General features: G+C 43.1%; 1 protein-coding gene across 1 annotated transcript; it reads right to left on the bottom strand.

Annotated features, from left to right (window-relative positions):
• Nucleotides 1-10,159: 10,159 nt before the first annotated feature.
• gpr6 (G protein-coupled receptor 6) lies at nucleotides 10,160-11,397 on the bottom strand. Its single transcript, XM_084559749.1, has one exon. The coding sequence runs from the start codon at nucleotides 11,196-11,198 to the stop codon at nucleotides 10,203-10,205; it is 996 nt and encodes a 331-aa protein (XP_084415875.1). The 5' UTR covers nucleotides 11,199-11,397; the 3' UTR covers nucleotides 10,160-10,202.
• Between the last annotated feature and the right edge of the window lie 10,419 nt (nucleotides 11,398-21,816).

Here is a 21,816-nt window from a genome sequence, read left to right as displayed (position 1 = left end):
TAGTGACATGTGGCATTTTGGTGCTCAGGCGGACCTTTTTTTTTAAACTATGATTTCTTTTGAAGCCATGCGCTTTCATAACCCGAGGTCATTTAACACACCGTGCCATGAAATATGAAACTAAACAAAAGGTCAGTGTCTGGCCGTGCAGGAGGAGCAAGCAGAAACGGATGCGACAGCATATATTACAGGGAGAGAGAAAAAAAATAACTCTTGATGAGAGCGGATCACCGATGGCAAGGCTGCTTCATTAAAAATGCACACTTTGCAAATTCATTACTTTCTAAAAAATGATTTTTAAATGAGCCGCAATATCAAAATGAATATCCAAACATGTTCGGCGGCCGTAATCCTCTTTTAAATCCCTCAGAAGTGTTGCATAATGGGCTTGCTCACGTTTGTTTTATCAAGGGATGAGAGGATGAGCGTGTGTGTTTGGGGGGGCGTGACGTGGACTGTGTTGGCGATAATAGAGTGTGTAGGAGGGAGGGGACACAAACAATCACTCGCTGAGCTGTCCTGGCCACAAAGAGACGTGTCCCTCGTGGACGCGAAACAATAAATCAGAAACTACCTTAATTAAGGGGTTTGTTTATATTTGATCAGTTTTATTAGACTAAAACCAACAATCCTACAAATGTCTTAGTAAGTCTTGACTGGAATCTGGATCTTTAAACTATATACTACATAATTTAAATCACACTTGCTATCTTGCTCTTGTATTCTAGGATTAATTGTAGCCATCATGCCCAGATGATCATATCAATTATAATCCTGAGTTCTTGCGCTGGTCACGACCAAATGTGCGCCCTCCAAACCTGTTTTCTGCATTATTCACCAGTGCTGCCGCCCGGGTAATGACAGATTCCTTAATAAGTAAATAACAAGCTCCTCTTGACAAGGATACGAGAGTCGAAGGCGATGATAGAAGAGTAAATGGGGTCATTTGTGGCAAGCGGGAGATTAAGTTTTTCGCAGAAGCGCCTCTAAAGAAGGTTATGCTATGCTCTTTACTGTCTTGACTGGAGTGTACTTTCACTGAGTGTGATGGGGAAGAGGAGGAGGTGAGTATCAAGTAAGCTGAAGGTAAAGCGTGAGTAAATGAGAGACAGACGAAGTATAAGATAGTAAGTGCTTGAGCAGATTAATCTGCCTTCTTAACTTTCTCCTTCTCTCTCAGGTCAAGTCGACCTGTTTCACTCTGGGAACGTATTAAAGATATTTCATTCACGGCTGAGTTGTGGTAATGAATCTGTTAAAAATAATTTCTGAGACCCTGACATGTTTACATAATTTGGCGACATAATAATTATTGGGTCAGTGTGACCTGGTTGTGGATGTAAAGGCTCAGTTTGATCTCTGACCAATTTCCTCTTAAACATCTCATCCCAGAAGACATATTTTTTGCCTATAAGGATCCATATAATATTAAACATGTTCTTTCTTTCTCTATTCTTGTCTTCAGTGTGAAAATACACTAATTTTCATTATGGATTATTGTTAATATTGTCACCTAGAACACAACCGATTTAATGTGAATGTAAATCATCTTAAATCAAATTAAACAGAGTGGAACTAACTAAACAATGGAATAGCACGGAACTGAACAGAATTTTAGCCAGATCCATATTTTGAAATGCAGTAGGATTGAACTAAACAGATTATATCTGAACTAAATGGAACAGAATCACATGTAAAGGAATCTAACTGTATGGAAAGGAAGAGAACGGAATGCAACTTAAAGGGGAACTACTGTTTTTAACAACCTGGACCTTATTTCTGGCATACAATACGATCGTTTACTCACCCATATAACTTTTATGTAATTTTTAGATCGGCGTATATCCATGTAGTGGGAGTGACTGGGGCACCAAAATGCAAGACTTCATTCGGGGTATGTAGGTCAATCTACAGACCCCGGATGATGAAAAAGAGGTAACTCCGGACTCAACGGGGAATAGCACCAGCGTACGATAACAAAATTATTGGTGAAATGAATGAGTTTCGCGGCAGATAATGTGTTATTTAGAGGCTGCGTTTCGGTGCCCCAGTCACTCCCACTATATGGATATACGCAGATCTAAATATCTCCTGAACGACTACAAATGACACCATAGTTATATTGGTGAGTAAACGATCGTATTTTATGCCAGAAATAAGGTCCAGGTTGTAAAAAAAAAACAGTAGTTCCCCTTTAAGCACCTTGAGGAGACATTACGCTGAATGTGGTTTCAGTACCTCAGGTCAATTTAACAGAAACAACACAATCTGAGAGAAGTACAACACCTATTATACAACATGCTCCTTTAAATACTTACTAGTAAGGCTACAACATGTTTTAGCAATGCACGTGAGCTATTGGGACTCAATGACATGATCAGTCCATCGATCATTTACTCACCCATATAACGTTGGTGTCATTTGGAGTCGTTCGGACGCTTGCAGGATGCAGGATGCAGGATGGATGCCAGGTTATTAGGTCTCTTTGCCTTGGGAGCCTTGCTGCCCTCCGTTTGGAAGGTCATGAATCTGGGAAGTGGTGCCTGATGTTCATTGGCACTGACTCTCTGCAGCTCGGTCGATTTAGGAATCTACGTGAGGACTTTGTCATGCCTCCACCTGTAGGTAGCGTCCATCTGCGGTTGCCCTCGGACATCCAGTCAAGATTTAGGTTGGTTTAGGTGCAGAGACTGGCTACACACTGACTACAGGATGCATACTCTTTCTTTCCCACAAATATTTAGGTTGTTTGGAGTAGGCAAGAGGTCGGGCCGCGGCGCGTGGCAGAAAGTTCAGCTTACCCTGGTAACTGCCCAGAGAGCGAGATTGCCAAAGCTCCTTCCAAGAAAGTGCCTCGTCCCACTGCGTCCAGGGGGTCTAGGAGGCCAGCCCCACCGCTTTAATACGGTGGTCCTCTTCTGCTTGTCACATTTTGTCATGTTTTCTGTTCGATTTCCTGTTTTATTTTAAGGTCTGGTTTTCCTGTTTGTGTTCCATGTCATGTCTTTCGTCATGTCTTTTCATTGTCACGGTTTAAGTTTCTTGGGTTTCTGTTTATTGTATTTTGCTTTTTCATAGTCATGGTTTAGTGTTTAGGTTTTCTGCTTCCTGTTTTATTTTGCTAAGTTCTTGACTTCCTGTTTTGTTACTCCATGTTTTCTTTTGATTAGATCATTGGTTTCACCTTGTGTTAATTCTTGATTTGCTTCACCTGTGTCTCGTCACCCCTGCTCCTCGTGTGTATTTATAGCCCTGCCTTCCCCTTTGTCCCTGTCGCGTCATACTGCTTGTTTGCCATGCGTTCCATGTCAAGAGTTTCCATGCCATAGTATTTTCATGCCACGTCAGAGTTTTGAGAGTGTTTTTGATTTTTTTGGATTTCCTGCCATAACGGCAGCGACCTTAGTTTTTGTAAGTTTGTTTTTTTGTTAATTAAATATCTTTCTTTGCCAACCCCTGCCTCCTTTGAGTCCTGCATCTGGGTCCGCACTCCCAACCCCTGCTACCCTATTTGACACTGCTGTCCTCAGGACCCTTTGCACCACGAGCTCCCTTCTTCCTCTGGCGTCGGCCTTGCTCCAACTCTTGGCACTGTAGTTTCCGAGGCCTAGGTGCCCCTGACACACCGTGCCAATTATTTCTTGGTGCCTCCAGTAAGCTTCTACTTCCTTCACCGCTTCCTGTGGCTTTCACTTCCTGCCGCACTTGATGGCATTGCTAGCATGCCGGACTTTCTCATCCTGGGACAGTAGTAGTGTACAGGCTGGCCTTGAATTCTTCCACAACTGAGGAGAATGGTGAAGAAGACTTGCTGTAGAGATTTGACCGAACTGAAAGCAGGATGAACCTGGAATTTGCCTAAATAGGAACAAAAATGAACTGAACAACACAGAGCGGTATGAAATTATTAAAACTGGTTAAGAACAGATGTTACCATTTACCCGTCACTAAATTTAGCAGCGGCAGATTTAGTGCCATCCATTTATAAGATGCTATTTTTATGTTCTATTTAACTGGGGTAAATATACTTATCAGTGTGTGCACAAAGCTTAAAGCTCAAACACCATGTTGCTGAGTGCCCACAACAATTATTGGGCTACCTTAAAAAATGTCCATCACCCACGCTGACCGTGTCACACACGCTTTTTCTGCGAAGGCGGAGGGTGGAAGATGAGACAGGTTTAGGGGGTCGTCTCTCTCTCTCTCTCTCTCTCTCTCTCTCTCTCTCTCTCTCTGAGACACACACATCTTCACACAGCACACATGCGGCGTATTCAGTACACATTAAAGACAGCATACAGACAGCACATGCACACCTACCCTCAGTCTGGTAATTTACCCATGACCAATCCCGGTAGGTGCCAGGCTACTAACAAGCACACTCATGGAGTACAGTCCTTGGCCAGTAAGTGCCTACACACATACACACACACACAACACACACACCGCAATAGCTTTTTTGGCAAAGCAGATTTTATGGCGCTGATATGGGTTTGTTTTGTCTTGTGTAAGTGTGTGTGTGTGTGTGTGCTCACGGTTGTGTGCTCACGGTGGTAAACTCCAGCGTCTGATAACCACCACGTAGGTGTTTTTCCTGAAACCCGCCGAGCTCCCTGTGAGAACAGAGGCGATAATTAACAACGCCACTCCCGCGTGCATGCGAGCGAGTGTACAAACTTTCCTTTATCACATGCATCGCAAACATTCGCACAGCATCCTGTCACATGAATAAGAATTGACAACCCGGAGCGGGGAGAAGGAGAAACCAGCGGTTTGTGTGATTACATAATAAATATCACCCAAGGATTTTCCATCAAGCTAATGGCTAACTCAGTAATAGTAATGTTGCTACGGAGAGCATTTGCTACGCTGCTGTAATTAATGTTATTAATGAGGGAATCATTCGACTGTGTACTTTGGTAATTGCCCAAAGAGCCGCGCGGGTCTGCACTGACCAGGCGTTACATAATTCAAACACAGCAGATCTGTTCAGCCTAATGGATGCAAATTGAAAGAATATGGATGAATTTCAGAGCTTTTGAACATTGACTTCTTAACAGTATGCTAAGAGGACATGATACAGAGCTTCGCTTAGCTCTAAAATAACCTGACTCTGGATCCTGACTCCTGCATGTAATTGTACTTTGTTACGACCCGGCTCGAGAGGCGCAACATGAAGTGGAGACATGTGACGGAGTTGGAAAAATAAGGTTTATTTAATTCAAAAAAAGACAAAAAGACGGCAGGTCGGACATGGCGAGCCTCTGCAGCTGAAAAGTGATCCTCCTAGGGTTCTTCAACAAGGCCCTTTATTCTGTCTGCTCAGGTGTGGCTGGTTAAGGTGATTAAGCACAAGCCAAAGACACAGCCAGTGGAGGAGCAGAGGGGCATAACAACTTCCAAACTCTGCTCATCATGCCGACCAAAAACAAAAGTGTAGAAACTTAAAAGAAGAGAAACCACTGAGAACTGTGGAGGACCACCAATAACAAGAACCGCACATTATGGAACCGACTCAACAAGAAACACATGCCGAGTGTTTGGTTGTTATAGTTGGTCACGCAGAGAGCTGCCACAATCGGCACGTGCATCCTTAAAAGTTTGAACCGAGAGTGCTGAACGGGACTGACAGGAGAGGATTTTTCTTGTACTCTTGAACTTGACTCACTGAGGTGGAGACAGACAGACTGTAAAAGTTGATTGATGCATGCAGTATGCACAACGTGGAAGAAGGAAGTATATGTCATGATCTGGCTCGTAAGCCATGACAAAAAACAGAGAAACAAAACCACAAAAAAAACCATAAGAATGAATGAGGAGGGTGAATGATAGTGTATGTGTATTGTTGAGAGGTGCTAACATAAACCAAATAGGCCAAAGCCAATAAAACAAAAACCCATGCTGGAGGAATCCAGGTTGAAGATCAGAGAGAGCGTCTGAGGATCGTGACTGCCAGATCTTATAGGCTCAGGGAGACTGGCCAGGTGCTCCCAATTGCCCAAATTAAGACCCGCCCACTAAGGTACCTGCAGAAAACAACAAGACAAGGGGAAAACACAGAACAGGCCCTAGTAGCAGGTGGCCGTCACATATAGAACAGCAACTAAAGGGAGCATAATACCCCTTTTTTTGTGTGTATTTCAAACCACAGCGTATCTGTTTTGGTTGTTTGCCATGTAATCTCTATTAACAAGTTATCTGCATGTCAATATGTGAAGCTAGGGACGAGATTTTGGTGTGATCCTTTGTTGAGCAGTGTTATTGACCAGCCATGTTTGGTTGCCTGCAGCCTATAACAAGAAAAGAGAGAATAAATAATAATGCTAACGCTAGCTAACACAGATCATTTGAGAAACAACTACCCCAAACTAAGCTACTGCCTGTTAACTAAAGGTACTGTCTAATTGTGTACTTCATCTCAAATCCCCAAACCCATTCGGTCGTCTCAGGTTGCTGTATTCAACGTCCAGTGTAAGGAGAAGGTGGTCTCTGACTCTGAAGACTATGTGCAGGAAGAATGCTTAAAAATGTAGATCTTGCCATGAAATGATTAGATTCAATGTGCAAACATGTAAGTGCAATTTGGGCACATTGCTGTCTACTGTTCAGTCCTGGGTCTCAGTGTTGTGTCCTGTCCACTTCTCTTACCAAAACAGTGGACAAATTAGGAATAGCAATTATTTTCATTTAACGATTGCAGTCTTCTGTGTAATTTTCGCACTTTGCAAATTCATGCTGCCAGCCAGATTAGACCGTCTGGCGGGCTGCTTTTGGCCCACGGGCTGTATGTTTGACACATGTGTTCTATAATCTAAAAATACTACTTTATATTACATTACAATTAATTAAACTGTACATTAGAAACATGACATCTTTAACACTGAAACCAGTCCCCCAGCCCCCGGGTAGTTTTATGAGCGCCGGGAACAAACAGGTGCCTGATTTGGTGGGTGACCAAAAGCAACATCTGTTGAGGTGGAGAAAAAAACAAGATGAACAAACACCTCCGGCTCTCAGAGTGTCCAGGGCTCGGCGTGCAGTCCATTAGTGGCATTCAGCACCCCTCACCTTTGCCCCAGTTTGTGATCAGCCTTAAACTGACTCATGGCTTCACCGCTTACAGACTTGAGACCGTTGCAGTTGACGGTCTGCACGGGAGGGCGAGTGAGATGACCCCCGTTTTGTTGTGGTGGCAGGCCTATTGTTGAGACGTGAGTGGGCTGTCAAACAGAGACAAATCAGGAGTGAAGAGGAGAAGAATAAAAAAATCCAGGTACAAGCCATTGTGAAAAGGTGTGACAGCAGACAGTGACAAGAAAGGCTTGTCATAACCACAATAATACAATAAATGTACAAATATATATAGTGTATATATCTAAGTATAGAAATATAGTCATATTATGATAATTTAACTTCTATACAACGCTGCTTTTTAAAAAGGGCAGTTTTTAAGATCGTTAAAACAGCTAAAATTAAAAATATATATATATTCAAACCTTAACAAAATTTAAAGAAATATGTGCCATGATAATGTCAAAGAAGTTTGTCCATTGTGTTGAAGAGACATCCGTGGAAGTTAGCATACTAACAAGCTAGCTCCTCTGCCTTGTAGTACCACTTTATACCACATGGCGGTACAGTGAGTCAGTGTAGGTGTCTCTCTTTTATGAAGTCTGCGACTCCACTCGCTTGTCAGTCATGTTAAAGGACAATCAGTGAATGAGAGTTTGGAGGGCAGCAGGGTGGACTGGAGACAAGTGGGCTACGGTTTGTTTGTTTGTTGTCGACCCCTGCCAACCACCCACATCTGGCGACGCTGGTGCCCTGCAGCAAGCTCAACAAGACAAAGAGAACTCATCCTGCAGATCATCGTGCAGGCTTTGTCAGGATCTCAAATTACATATAACATGTTCTTGATCTGCCGTCAGTTAGTTGCAAGTTTATACATAACTGTTCCTTTCTTTGCTTCTACACTTCTTGGTTTAAAGGGGAACTACTGATTTTTACAACCTGGACCTTATTTCTGGCATAAAATACGATCGTTTACTCACCCATATAACTTTTGTGTAATTTGTAGTCGTTTGGGAGATATTTCGATCTGCGTATATCCATATAGTGGGAGTGACTGGGGCACCGAAACGCAAGAAATGGAACAGAATCACATGTAAAGGAATCTAACTGTGTGGAAAGGAAGAGAACGGAATGCAACTTAAAGGGGAACTACTGTTTTTAACAACCTGGAACTTATTTCTGGCATAAAATACGATCGTTTACTCACCCATATAACTTTTATGTAATTTGTAGATCTGTGTATATTCATGTAGTGGGAATGACTGGGGCACCGAAATGCAAGACATCATTCGGGATGATGAAAACAGGTAACTCCGGACTCAACGGGGAATAGCACCAGCATACGATAACAAAATATTGGTGAAATGAACGAGTTTCGCGGCAGATAATGTGTTATTTAGAGGCTGCTTTTCGGTGCCCCAGTCACTCCCACTATATGGATATACCCTATCTAAATATCTCCCGAATGACTACAAATGACACCAAAGTTATATGGGTGAGTAAACGATCGTATTTTATGCCAGAAATAAGGTCCAGGTTGTAAAAAAAAAAAAAAACAGTAGTTCCCCTTTAAGCACCTTGAGGAGACATTATGCTGAATGTGGTTTCAGTACCTCAGGTCTATTTAACAGAAACAACACAATCTGGAGAGAAGTACAACACCTATTATACAACATGCTCCTTTAACTACTTACTAGTAAGGCTACAACATGTTTTAGCAATGTACGTGAGCTATTGGGACTCGATGACCTGACTCCACGACAAGCGTGAAGAAGCTCTCTCAAAAGCTGAGAGATTAAAACACTCTAAGTTTTAGGAGACACGGCAGGTGGCATCATAAAGCTCATGCTGCGACCATCATTGATGTCACCAACAGCAGCGACAGTATGGCAAAAACAAAAGGAGATATCCATCTGTGTATCAAAGCCACCTTCTGGTCTACAATGGTATCCTCATTCCTGTTTAAACAGCCGGCCAGATAAACTGATGTGTTTGTGGCTGTGAGGGGGAGAGTGCACATATTATGATCGCTCTTCTCGCTGTGTCACACATTCATACACGTGTCGGCGGCCTGTTCTACTCCTGAATCATAACTTTGAGTTTGAGTCTCAGGGGAGATAAGGCAACAGACTAAACAACCGTTCTCATTTCCTGTGCTTGCACATCAGCGTGCATCATATCTTATCAATACGACCATATACCAAAGCCAACAGGGAGTTGCAGACATGCTTTAATATTCAAGAGAGAGAAATGCTCATTTGACTCCCGCAGCCTTGATAGTGGGGTGTTTGTTAAGTCACGTTTCGCCTGCTCAGCCTGGAGGGGAGATCATTAAAGCGGCATGGCACATGTTTTCACATATTTGTGGTATCTCGCCGTATTTGTCTGTCTCATCTGCTCTCTCTCACACACACACACACACGGGCTGAGCAAACAGCATTCAAATGTGTCTAAATTGAAGCTATTTTCCGGGGCAAGGTACTTGCGCCATTAGCCTGTTTAAACAGGCCCACCTGCGCCCCGGAGGTGGAGGCGGAGGCGTCAACAAGGTGAAGGGGATGTTGAAAAAAATAAAAAAATAAAATAATAAAAAAAAAAACAATTCAGGTGCGACACAAGGACCACTTCAAAGAAACGTGCGGCAGTGAAGACACATGACGGAGCCACGGCTGGAGTTTAACCCTTTTATTCCTCTTGTACAAAATGGACATCAATAGACAATACGATACAAAATAGAAAAATGGCACACGGTACTCACAAGTTCAAACGTTCAAACACATCAGGTGCTGTACAATACTGCTTTGGCATTTGAAAAAAAAACATTGAGTAAAGTGCAAGATTTTCCATTCCTTTTTTGTTTTTAGTTTTTTTTTTTCTCATTGAAGTACATTCACAGGTTTGTTTTGTCTTTTTCGTCACAGTTTCTTGTTCACAGCGTTTCCAGACTCTCATACTAACTCGTGTTGAGACATATTTAAAGTGCAGATACAGTATGCATGAGAGACACAGTTCTAGCGTCACGCCACCTGTCGGCTCTGTAAAAGCATTCACTGTCGACTGTAAGAAGCAGATTGTCAGTGGGATGGTTTGTGGGGTTTTTTTTGCACACAGATAGCCCTAGCACCTTGTTTTTAGACCTCGCTCGGTGACCTGGACCTGTAGTTGGACTGAAAGCAGCCACAGAGAAGCATGTAGATGGAGCGCTGGATCTCTGCGTTTCTGTAGGCGTAGATGATGGGGTTGATCATGGAGTTGTAGGTCGCAGGGAGCAGTGTAGCGTAGGTGTACACTGGTGGGTACCCCCTCTCGCCCACCAGACAGTAGATGGCAAAGGGGAGCCAGCTGGCACCAAAAGTCCCCAAGATGATGGCCAAAGTGGACACGCCTTTCTTGGTGGCGACGTAATGTGAAGTGGCAAAAAAGTGCTGCTGCATGGCGATCTGATGGGCGTGGCGGCACACGATCTTGCAGATCTTGAAGTAGAGGGTGAGCATGAGGACAAAGATGGCGAAGAAGGAGGTGGCCAAGAGCGTGACGTTGCTCTTGGTCAAAGGGCGGACGATGCTACACGAGGCCGGCTCGTCCAGGCAGTTCCAGCCGAGCACGGGCAGCAAGCCCAGGAACAGAGAGACGCCCCAGGTGCCCATGAGCATCAGGTGAACGTACTGCAGCGTCTTCTCTGAGAAGTATGTCAGGGCGTTGTAGAGGGAGAAGTAGCGGTCCACCGTGATGGCCAAAAGGCTGCTGATGGATGCGGTGAAGGAGGCCACCAAAAAGCCCACGGTGATGAGGCTGATAGTCTCAGAGGAGATGACGTACTGAAACACAAAGTTCAGGATTAATCCCATGCCGGCCAGCAGGTCCGCCGTGGCCAGGCTCCCGATCAGCACAAACATGGGAGTCCTCAGCGTGGGCGTGTAGAAGATGATTGCTACCACTATGGCGTTTTCACAGGCGATGACCGTGCCGGACATGCAGAGCATGATGTCCCACGGGTTGATGGGGAAATCTAACGGGGCGGTGGAGAACTCCAGGCTGCTGCTGTTGTCCGAAGACTCCATCCACGGGAGAGCTTCTCCGGCCATGGGAGACGCCAAGGAGTCGTTCACCAACAGCGACTCATTCATGGCTGCTCACTGTTGTCCCTCTGTCCTGCGGGCAGCAGAACAACAAGTAGATTGGCTTGTTAATGAAGGAGTCACTTTTTGAGGAGCTGGTAGACTTTAAAAGTCTTGTTTTGTCAGTGACTACACAATTAAACCGAAACACAAATGCCCAACTCTAAGACTAGAGACTATAATCACATTCACTTGTTTTACACATAACCAGAACAGATGGGAAACTAAATGCTTAAATATCAAGGCCATTTTAGAGTCAGTCTGCTATAGGAGAGACATGTAAAACTTTTCATAGAAATCCACTATAAAACTATATATTTTTTTTTATTTAAAAGAATATATATATTTATAGTTTCTGCAAAGCACATATTTCTTTTTAATACTACTACTACTATTTCTGTATGCTAAAGATTGACTTTTATATGCAAAAACATTTTTAAAAAAATACAATAAATAAGAAAAATTGCCGGCAAAACAAAGGAATACTACAATTTTAAACTCATTTTGCTGGATTTCCTATTTAAAAGTTGTAGCTGCACCTGAGCTGTCCGTGGTGCTGAAGTCACTGCAACTCTGACCATAGAGTAAACCAATAAAACATTGCTCACACAACCAGTTTCCTTGGCTTTTTTTTTTTTTAAATACCTTTATTACAACCTGCAGCGTGATTTATCCTCTAAAGAATAAAAAAGTGCAGCGTCTTACATTGGTTTGCTGCAGCAATTCATTTTAAAAGTAAAATATCTAGTATCTACAGCTGATATAAAATTGCTTTTAATGATTTGGAGAAAAAAAAAAAAAAAGGTTTCTGAGAAGTTTAGGACACGTACCTCCGTGACAAAAACGGCGTGAGCGCAGATTTCGGCTGCAAATCAGAGCCTCCTCTCTTCCGGGAGGGAGAAAAAGTGGAGATGGCCGCGGCTCGCTCCTCTGGACCGTCCTCAGGTGAAGCCCTTGATTTTTTTGCTGTGCTTCCCACGGATGGGACAGACTTCCAGGGCAGGAGCGGAGTGAAGCATTGGCCGGTGCTCAGCGCGGTGAGGAAGGCGACGGCGAAGAGGTTGGAGGAGGAGGAGGAGGAGGAGGAAGAAGAGGAGGAGGAGGACTGGAGGGGAGCGGGAGACACGGGAGGAGAGCTTTAAACCAGAGTGACGTCGGATGGAGAGAGAGGGAGAGAGAGGTAGAAACCCTCTCTCTCTCTCTCTCTCTCTACTATATCCTCTCTCCTGAAGCCAAGCATTTTGACTTCAGGTAACAAAGGGCTGCCGCAGAAGCAAGGTATTAAACATCTCAAATATAAGGAAGTTAACTTAAATGCTTCTTATTTCCAAAATTTTGTTACTGCCTTCAGTATATTATTTTAATTCGGGTCAAAGAAACACAGCGTTTATGTTTGTGAAGTCATTATTATTGTCAGAATTGAATTACATCCCCTACATGATGTTGATATGTCAACCGAATTTTTATTGTAGCACTATTTTGGTATGTTTATTACTTCTTTTAGTATAAGATCACTTTCTTTTTTTTTTTGTATGTAATTCCTTCTCTTAAATCACAGGTGTCAAACATAAAGCCTGCGGGCCAAAAGCGGCCCACCGGAGGGTCTGATCTAGGCCGCAGCATAAATTTGCAAAGTGCGAAAATTACATAAAAGAATGCAATTTTTCAGTGAAAACAACTGCTATCCCTAATTTGTCCACTGTTTTAGGAAGAGACGTGGACAGAACACAACACTGAGAGCCAGTATAGTTTATTAAATGTAAACATTCTCCTAATTTACTCGTTCTTCTTTGCACAAAAAACAGAATAAAAAATGGAAAAAAAATCTGGAGTTGTCGCTACTTATCAGTTATTGTGCTCTTACGATATTGGTCCGGCGCACTTGAGATCAAATTGGGCTGAATGTGGCCCCCTTACTAAAATGAGTTTGACACCTCTGTCTTAAAGGGTCCTGAAGAAGACGATGGGTGTGGACCACCAACTGCCTGAATGGATCCTGGACTACCTCACAAACTGACCACAGTTTGCGAGAGCCAGGAACTGTGTGTCTGACCTGCTCACCAGCAGCACCGGTGTCCCCCAGGGATCTGTCCTGGACCCCCTTTCTTTTCACCCTCTACACAACAGACTTCAGACGCAACACCGCCGGCTGTGTACTGCAGATGTTCTCTGATGGCTCTGCGATTGTCGGCCTCATCAGAGACGAGGACTGACGGAGAACTTTGTGGACTGGTGTCAGTGAAACCACCTCCTGATGAATGCTGGGAAAACCAAGGAGATGGTGGTGGATTTTCGCAGACGCCTTTCTGCCCTCCCCTCAGCAGTGAGCATCCAGGGAATGGACACTGAGCAAGTGGACTCTTATAAGCACCTGTGTGTTCACCTCAACAATAAGCTGGACTGGACTCACCACACTGATGTACTCTATAAGAAGGGACAGAGCAGGCTCTACCTTCTGAGGAGACTGAGGTCTTGTCTTCAGGAGTGAAAGACGTCAGCGTCATGCTTCTTCTTAGAGAAGAACCTTCCTCCATCAGGATTTGAGTCTGTCTTTCTGAGTTCAATGTTTCTGTAGCATAAGTTTGTTTTACGAGTTGGGGTTGCTGGCCCCAAGCCCAACCTTCCCCCATTTCTGGGTTCGGGATTGTTTTGGGGTTGGTCTGTTAGTCCCCTTCCCTAACCTCTAGTCCTCCAGGTAATGGATTATAGTCTGATACCATGTGAGACCAGACAGGTTTCGGGTCGAGTACAAGCTGCCTTGGCACGTCAAGCCCGGCCAACCCCTGCTACGGTGTAATCAAGGTTTCTCCTAGAGAAAGCATTTCACCTGACAGAACTGAGGAGCTGCTTCATCTAATCTAATCTAATTTATCTTAGCTCAAAGTGAAAAGCAAATTAATATTACTTTCAATAGCTTGCCTAAATTGACTGCAGCCATGATCAACGTTTTTAAGCTGTTAACAAATCAACTACTTGTTGCGGTGCAGTGAGAAATAATTTAGAGTAGGAGTAGCAGAAAGCAAGAGAAAGAAGTGATTTGAGGCAGCAAGCAGGCAGAAAAGCGTTCATGTAGGCGTAACAGATGGTCGAGGCAAAAACACTGGGTGGTAAAGTAATGCACTCTGTGAGAGGGTTAGCCTGACAACTGACAACCTTATACAGTATTCAAAAAGCTGTGATCTAACCGCGGGGATGGCAGATTAACCATCTCGCTCCGGCACATTTCATAGTACTGCGTGTCTGTGTGTGTCCTGCAGCAGAAAGAGATCCGGCTCAGTTTGATCAGCCTCTGTGAGCACGGTGTGTTCTGCATACCTGTTACAAGTTACAGCATCTCGGACGCACACAACACCGCACACTGGGCTAACACAGTCCACTCAGTATGTCGGGTAAATGCTGTTAATGTGGGAACAAACATCATGTTACGCTGATTCTGAACCACGACTGCCTCGAAATGCTTTGAATGTTCTCATGTTCTCAGATTTACTCACCTTTTACTTTCCTTCTTCTCACCATTTTATCGTGGTAATGATGTGCTTCTGCACCTTACTGCAAGTGACAGTGAGACCTAAAAGTCATTTTGTACTTTATTCTTGACATTAAATGAGAAATAATAAAGTGGAAGTTCAAGTTACTTTGATTTAAACACCCTGACACGCTCCATCTGCTCAGCAGGACTTCAGCGTTGGTCTGTTTGTCTAAGCTGTGTCTAAATTTTTTGGCTTAGAGCCGCTGTTTGCATGTCTAACGTAGCATTTGTTTGTAGTATGTCGCTAAAGTGCTGGGAAAGCACCCCCCCCCCACCCAAAGTAGGAGCTAAAAAAGACCCAGAGATCAAAGAGCAGTGATCACTTTCAGTTCCTGCAGTGTGGAAACACAAAATATGGGCTCTTTCTCCAGCAGTTAAAGGAACGATATAATAAAATGCTCCTGTTGTCTGTGGTCCCGAGGGCCGTGACGCGCCAAGTCAACATTCGGTCATTGACAAGTTGTCAGTGAGTGTCTTTGACTTTCTTCTTCTAATGTGCATAGTGATAGAAAAACACTACTGATTGTATCACTGATTGTGTTCTGTGCTCATAGACTTGTATAACAATGACACAACTAAATGTATAACCTATGCATAACCCTTTATGTAACATCTCTACGGCTGGAGTGTTTTCTCCTTTGTTCTTCTGCCTTCACAAGGTCATTGCACTGAGGATGTTGCCAGCAACAAATGATAAGGGACTGATAGAGCTCGCATTACCATGGAAACCACAAGATGCATTCATTCATCTTCTGTGACCGCTTGTCCTGTGAAGGGTCGCGGGGCAGTCATCGGGCGAGAGGCGGGGTCATGCCAAGTTTAACTGCATAAAAGTTGTGTGCGCAGGGGAGGCAGCCAGAGGAGCTTCTCTCCACAGAGAACCTGTGATTAGACTCTCTGTGAATCGCTGATTAAAGAAACCTTTTTGACTCTCTCGAAGTTCTTTTTCCATCATATACATAGTCCACCTTTCACATTTAACCTGACATTGCTTAAATTCTTCTCCACTCACTGTTTTTAGTCATTCATCTCATGTTGGTTGATCCAGCTTGTACCAACTATTTGTAATCGCTTTTCTACAAGCTGCTAACAAAATGGGCGGCACAGTGGAGAGGTGGTTAGCACTGATGCCTCACAGCAAGAAGTTTCTGGGTTTGAATCCATGGGCCGACCTGGCCTTGCTGTGTGGAGTTCACATGTTCTCCCTGTGTCCAAAAGACATGCTCATTAGGTTAATTGGTGATTCTAAATTGGCCGTAGGTGTGCATGTGAATGGTTGTCTGTCTCTCTGTGTTAGCCCTGCGATAGACTGGAGACCTGTCCAGGGTGTACCCCCGCCTCTCGCCTGATGACAGCTGGGATAGGCTGCAGCCCCCCCGCCACCCTTCACAGGAACAAGCGGTTAAAGAAGATGATGTTCAAAATCTTAAACAAATATCTGGCTATCTTCTCTCCACACAGTTTTTGCAGTCATATTAACAAACTACAACCCCTAAAATGACTTGGGCAAATCATCTCCCAGAGCAAATGAGCAGTCTCCCGCAATCGTGCAATAACAGAGCGGATCCTAGGCCCCATGTTTGTGATGGGACCCGCACTGTTGTTACTAATTGGACCCCTGCTGGTGGCTTTTTGCCATTTAAACTTATTGAATCTGTTGTTATAGAGCCAGTCAGCTAGAAATGTGTTAAGGAACCAGTGCACGAGAAGAGAAACGAAAGTAGTAAAAGTAAGCAAATAACTCAATAGGGAACATACAGAAGACTGTAACTGCTTGTTCCTGTTCAGGGTGGCGGGGTCTGCTGGAGCCTATCCCAGCTGTCATCGGGCGAGAGGCGGGGCACACCCTGGACAGGTCTCCAGTCTGTCGCAGGGCTAACACAGAGAGACAGACAACCATTCACACTCACATGCACACCTACGACCAATTTAGAATCACCAATGAATCTAACCAGCATGTCTTTGGACGGTGGGAGGAAGCTGGAGTACCCGGAGAGAACCCACGCAGACACAGGGAGAACATGCAAACTCCACACAGCCCAGTTGGCCCATGGATTCGAACCTGGGACGTTCTCGCTGTGAGGCATCACAGAAGAGTCATCTTGGTCTTTATCTTTCCGTAGCATCATTCAGGAAAGGCTAGTCTTCCCCTACTGCAGGCGCAGAACATACATGCTAGTTGGCCATTTTTTTTTTGTTGTAGTCTTTCTGTTGTGCTCAAGTAGAACTTTTCCACAGAAGTCCACTCCAGAGCTAGCCTCCTCTACCAGCAGTTCTTCATAGTGTGTCTTAGCCTTTGGTTGGGTCTCTTCACGGCTGTGTCACAAATTGCACCATCTCTTTAAACAACATTTGTCAACATTTTTTGCTTTCTCTTTCGTCGGGTTTGAGTTGAGCGAGAAGCAAAGAGGTTCAATCACGTTCCTGGTTTAACCATTCAGATTTTGCCAATCGTGTCCTTGCTGTCAAATTTAAATATATACGTTCACCTCCAGTCTTCACATACGGAGTCCAGGTCAAGCTCATCAGAGGCCCCTCCACATCTCATGCAGAGCTCCAGCTTTATCCTATAACCACCACCACCACCACCAGCAGCAGCAGTGACTAGACCCAGGTGGGGGTTTCCTACACTAAGCACAGCCTTACCTTCCACCTCTCAGTATCTAAGCCTTTCACATTTTCAACTGTGCATGTTGTTGTAAAATTCAGCAGTGTTTTGAATTCTATTTAGCTGTATTCATGGGGTCGCTCTCAAATTAAGTGTTAAACCAGAATGGACTGAGAGAAGAAAAAGAAAAGGGAGGCAGGGGGAGATTCAAAGCTGCATAGCAATATGGTAACCAGTTTTGGTTTCCAGGCAACAGCTGTTTGGCCACCTTTTGTCAGAGGACTGGGGGTTGTCTTCATTCATAAGTTAGGCAGTCACGTGAAGTGTCTAGTGACTCATGTCAAGACCTAGGTAAGATACTCAACCACACACAGGAACAAAGAAGAAAAAAAAACATCCTAATTCATCTTTGATTGCTTTCCGTGACTAAACAAAATGAACTGAATCGCCACAGAAAAAAAAAAAGAAAAGAGAAAAAGCTGGAGCCAATCACTCAGGAGCCTCTGTTCTATTTTTGGGAGGACTACCAGGAAAAAAGCAGCTCAAAAATATCAGCGGCTCAATGCATTAATTCATCCACGCCCATGTGTGCGGGGGAGGTGTCGGTGTAACGAGACACCTGCCATTAGGAACGTATGAGGGAAAACAGGATATTTACATAAAAGGGCTCTTCCCCCCTCCCCTCCCCCCCTTTCAAAAACAGCCCCCTTTTCTTTCAACCTTAAGAGTGGACGGCTCGCAAACAGCCACATACTCGTGAGTGCTGATTTTCAAGAGACTGTCCTTGTACACAAACAAGGTGGGCTCAGTGACTCACCCCTTCATGTCAGAAAACCCCAGTAGTGAGATTTACTCAGAAAAACGTGACAAGAAAAAGTAAATGAAGCCTGACGAAAACATATCAGTGGCTCGGACTGTTGAAGGTATTTATGGTTCAAGAGGACCAGAAAGATAGAAGCGCTGGTGTTAGTACTTCAGGTGCACAACACCTAAATTCACACCCAATCTTGACCTATTTCCGACAAGGAAAGCACATGGGGATACATGTACACCTAACTCACACAGAATGGGTCAATCAGTCTCAAAGGGAGTCACATAATCTAATAAGTCTGACCCTCCGTCCTGTACACCTGCTTCGCTGCAGATGTCATCATGTCCTCCATATTGCTAATTACTTTTGTTAAAAATCGCGCCCGTTGCTAACGGCCCTAATCGAGTGAGTTTTAAACACTGGCTGAAGAACCATGCAGAGCTTGTAAACGCAGGTAATGGATCTGAGCAAAAAAAAAAAGAAAGAATAGTTTCCTCTGATGAACTTAATTTTCTTTTAAATTGGGGATTTTCTTCAGACATAGTCTAACAAAACCCCCCGCAAACACCTAACAAAGTTCATAAATATAAGGATTTTCAGACAGATATATGTGTTTTTTACACCTTTACATAGGAAACTGTTCAGAAAATGCTATTTTCTATATAGAACTATTGGCTATTTTACTTTTTTCTTGGTTCCTTCAAGACAACACGTAAGATACGCTCATGGCATCCAGTACTTTGTATGATAGCAAATAGAAATTCATCTTTGAGCATAAGCCTACAGGTGCTATCAGTTTCATACGTGATACGTCTATACTGAAGGTGTTGCAGCTCCAGTTCTGCGGTTTTATAAACAGTCGTTCTTATTTGTCCTGCTTGCGTCGTGTTGATCTTCTCTTTTCTGAATTTTGGGGAATTATTTTAAGACGACAAAGCTGTGATGTGCTTCACTACGCCACTATCTTAACGTAACTATTTAAACCATTTAAGCCTTTGAAATTAAAAATATTTGCTTATTCACAGAATAAAAGGTGAAAAAGCAGTTTTAAGGATTTCTAACCACCTATCAGGCATAACATTACGACCACTAATATTGTGTAGGTCTCCCTTGTGCCTCCAAAACAGTTGTGACTCATCAGAGAATGGACATGGGGCCTTCTGAGGGTGTCCTGTGGTGTCTGGCAACAGGATGTGGGGAGGGAAGGGGGAGGGGAGGGGCTTCTGTCGATCATCCCACAGATACTTAATCAGTTTGGGATCTAATGAATTTAGAGGCCAGGTCAACACCTTGTGCTGTTCAAAACTGTTGAGTTGTTCATAAATAGGTTTTTGTGTGTGTGCCTGCATCCTGCTGGGGATGGCTGCTGCCATCAAGGAGTGTCATTGCTATGGGGTGGGGGTGCCTGGTCTGGTCTAGGTGGGTGCTATATGTCTAAGAAACACCCACATGAATGAATACCAGTTCCAAAAGTTTCCCAGCAGAACACTGTATTGTCACAAGAAGGTCAATGTTATTTACTTCTCCTGTCAGTGGTTTTAATGTTGTGGCTGATGGGTGTACATCCTGACACTGGTGTTCAAATCAGAGCATTTTTGTGCATCTTCAAAACATGCCTGAAGGCAATCTTTAAGGATGCAGGATCTTTGCAGATGACATTTCATATTATAGACTCTAGAGTTTCATGTTTAACTGCGTGTTAAACTCACAAATTAATTTGTACTGCTTTGGCTTCCATAGAAAGCTTGTCAGTCGTATTTAAGCAAAATGAAATTACAAAAATGAAACAGATCTAATAAATTACATTTATGTGATGAGTTTTGATCTGAATAAATAGAGGGGGGAAAAAAAAGATTGTGCATCTGCAAGTTTAGCAGAAAGAAAAAAAGCTCCCAACCCTAAGAACACTAGTCTATATGAAACCTTTACATTGCCATTTGATTTCATTTCAGGGAATTCAGAAAGCAAACGTCAGGAGAAACTTATAGAATCCTGCCTTCATTCATATCCCTCTACTGGTCTGAGGAAGGCGACAGCCAACAATGTAGAAATGCAGAAGCAGCCTTGTGAATCAGCTGAGAGGTTCACTTTGACTGACATGTGTTTATCTGGAAGCTTATTATCTAAAGAGCACTATTAACTACTTCCTATTATCACGACGGTTCTACGGGGCTCAAAAACACAAAGGCGGCTGAATTTCCTTTATGCTTATTTGATTTTAAACGCAGAGAGGAAGTTATTTTTCTATAATTCTCTCGCTATTTTCCATCACATCACATGCTGAGGCAGCCCTCCCCCTGCCCCGCCGTCCTCAGACTCACGAGGCACCGAGGCGGAGAGCGGTGGTCAGCCAGTGTCGGCGGCTGCATCTGTATGCGTTTCACGGGGAGGGCGGTCTTCATCACATTTCACATTTTCTGACACCTGTGCTTGAAAGCTGAGCGTGCGAGTGGAAAGAGGAGAAAAAAAAAGAAAAGAAGAAGAAGTGTGAGGCAAAACATAATTGAATGCAGGGAGGGGGAGGGAAAAACGAGCGAAAAGAGGAACCGACAGTGGAGGAGAATGGGAGAGATTAAGAACAATTACAGAGGGCGCATGAAAGGAGCAATATTCGGTTTTTGCAAAGAGTGAAGCTGAGCAAGTGGAAAAAAAGCAGGAAATGGGCAACAACAACAACCAAAACCGTCACACTGTGTTCATAAATAAATCTTTAATTTAGAACTTCTGTACTCGATAGTGAGCCGACAGAAATATATTAATGCACTCTACACGAGGGTAAGGGTTTGATAAAACCCCACATATCAAGGTAACAGTGGTGTGTGGTGTCGTCTAAGGGTGACTGCAATTCAAAATATGACAAAAAAGAGTGTTTAAAATAAAAAATAAAATATAAATCTGTTGACTTGTACCAGTGAAATATCAGAATACATTAAGTTTTTGGCTGAAGGCAACCTAAGGAAACCAAGGACACAACAACCTACGCGGAGGTTGTTGTGTCCTTGAATGAGTCAGCCTCCAAAATTGCAAGATCCTACGTTTCCCATACTGCAACACTTAAAATAATAAAAGAGCGATTCTTTCAACCCCGGATTCACATCTCAAGTCTACAGTCTACAGTGTTTAGGTAAAAAATTTTGGGAAACAAACATTGCGGAGCTCTGCGCACAGCCCGGAGCGGAAGTCCTTAGTTAATTAATTAATTAATTAATTAATGGTAATGATTTAATATTATTTACATCAATTTACACGTTTTCAAATTTGCATACAGTTAAATAATTAAAAAAAAAAAAAAGTCACAGTTAAAATTAAACTGATGCAAAAAAAGGCACAAAAATAAGAATAAGAATAAAAAATTAAAATTAAAATTAAAATACAAATTAAAAAAATAAAAAACCAATGAAATAAAAATGAAAATACGAATAAAAACAAAATAATAAAAAAAACAATAAAATAAAAATAAAAATCACGAAATAGGCAGATTGTTAGTTAATGTGACGACAAAAAAAAAAAAAAAACACAAACAAAAACAAATATTTACGACTGGATTACAGATGAAAAAAAAAATAATAATAAAAAATAATAATCTTCAGACTAGTCCAAATACAGGACTTTTCCATACAGCATTATCTTCATTATAAAGAATCCGTAGAAAGAACTGAACTCTTAATCGGAGCCACAA

The sequence above is a fragment of the Chelon labrosus genome, assembly GCF_963514085.1.
Source record: "Chelon labrosus genome assembly, chromosome: 14".
In the NCBI taxonomy this organism is placed as follows: Eukaryota; Metazoa; Chordata; class Actinopteri; order Mugiliformes; family Mugilidae; genus Chelon; species Chelon labrosus.
This window is presented reverse-complemented; position numbering and strand designations above follow the sequence as displayed.

Excerpts from the sequence above, each read along its gene's own strand:
- gpr6 (XM_084559749.1), bottom strand. The coding sequence starts at position 11,198 with ATGAATGAGTCGCTGTTGGTGAACGACTCCTTGGCGTCTCCCATGGCC.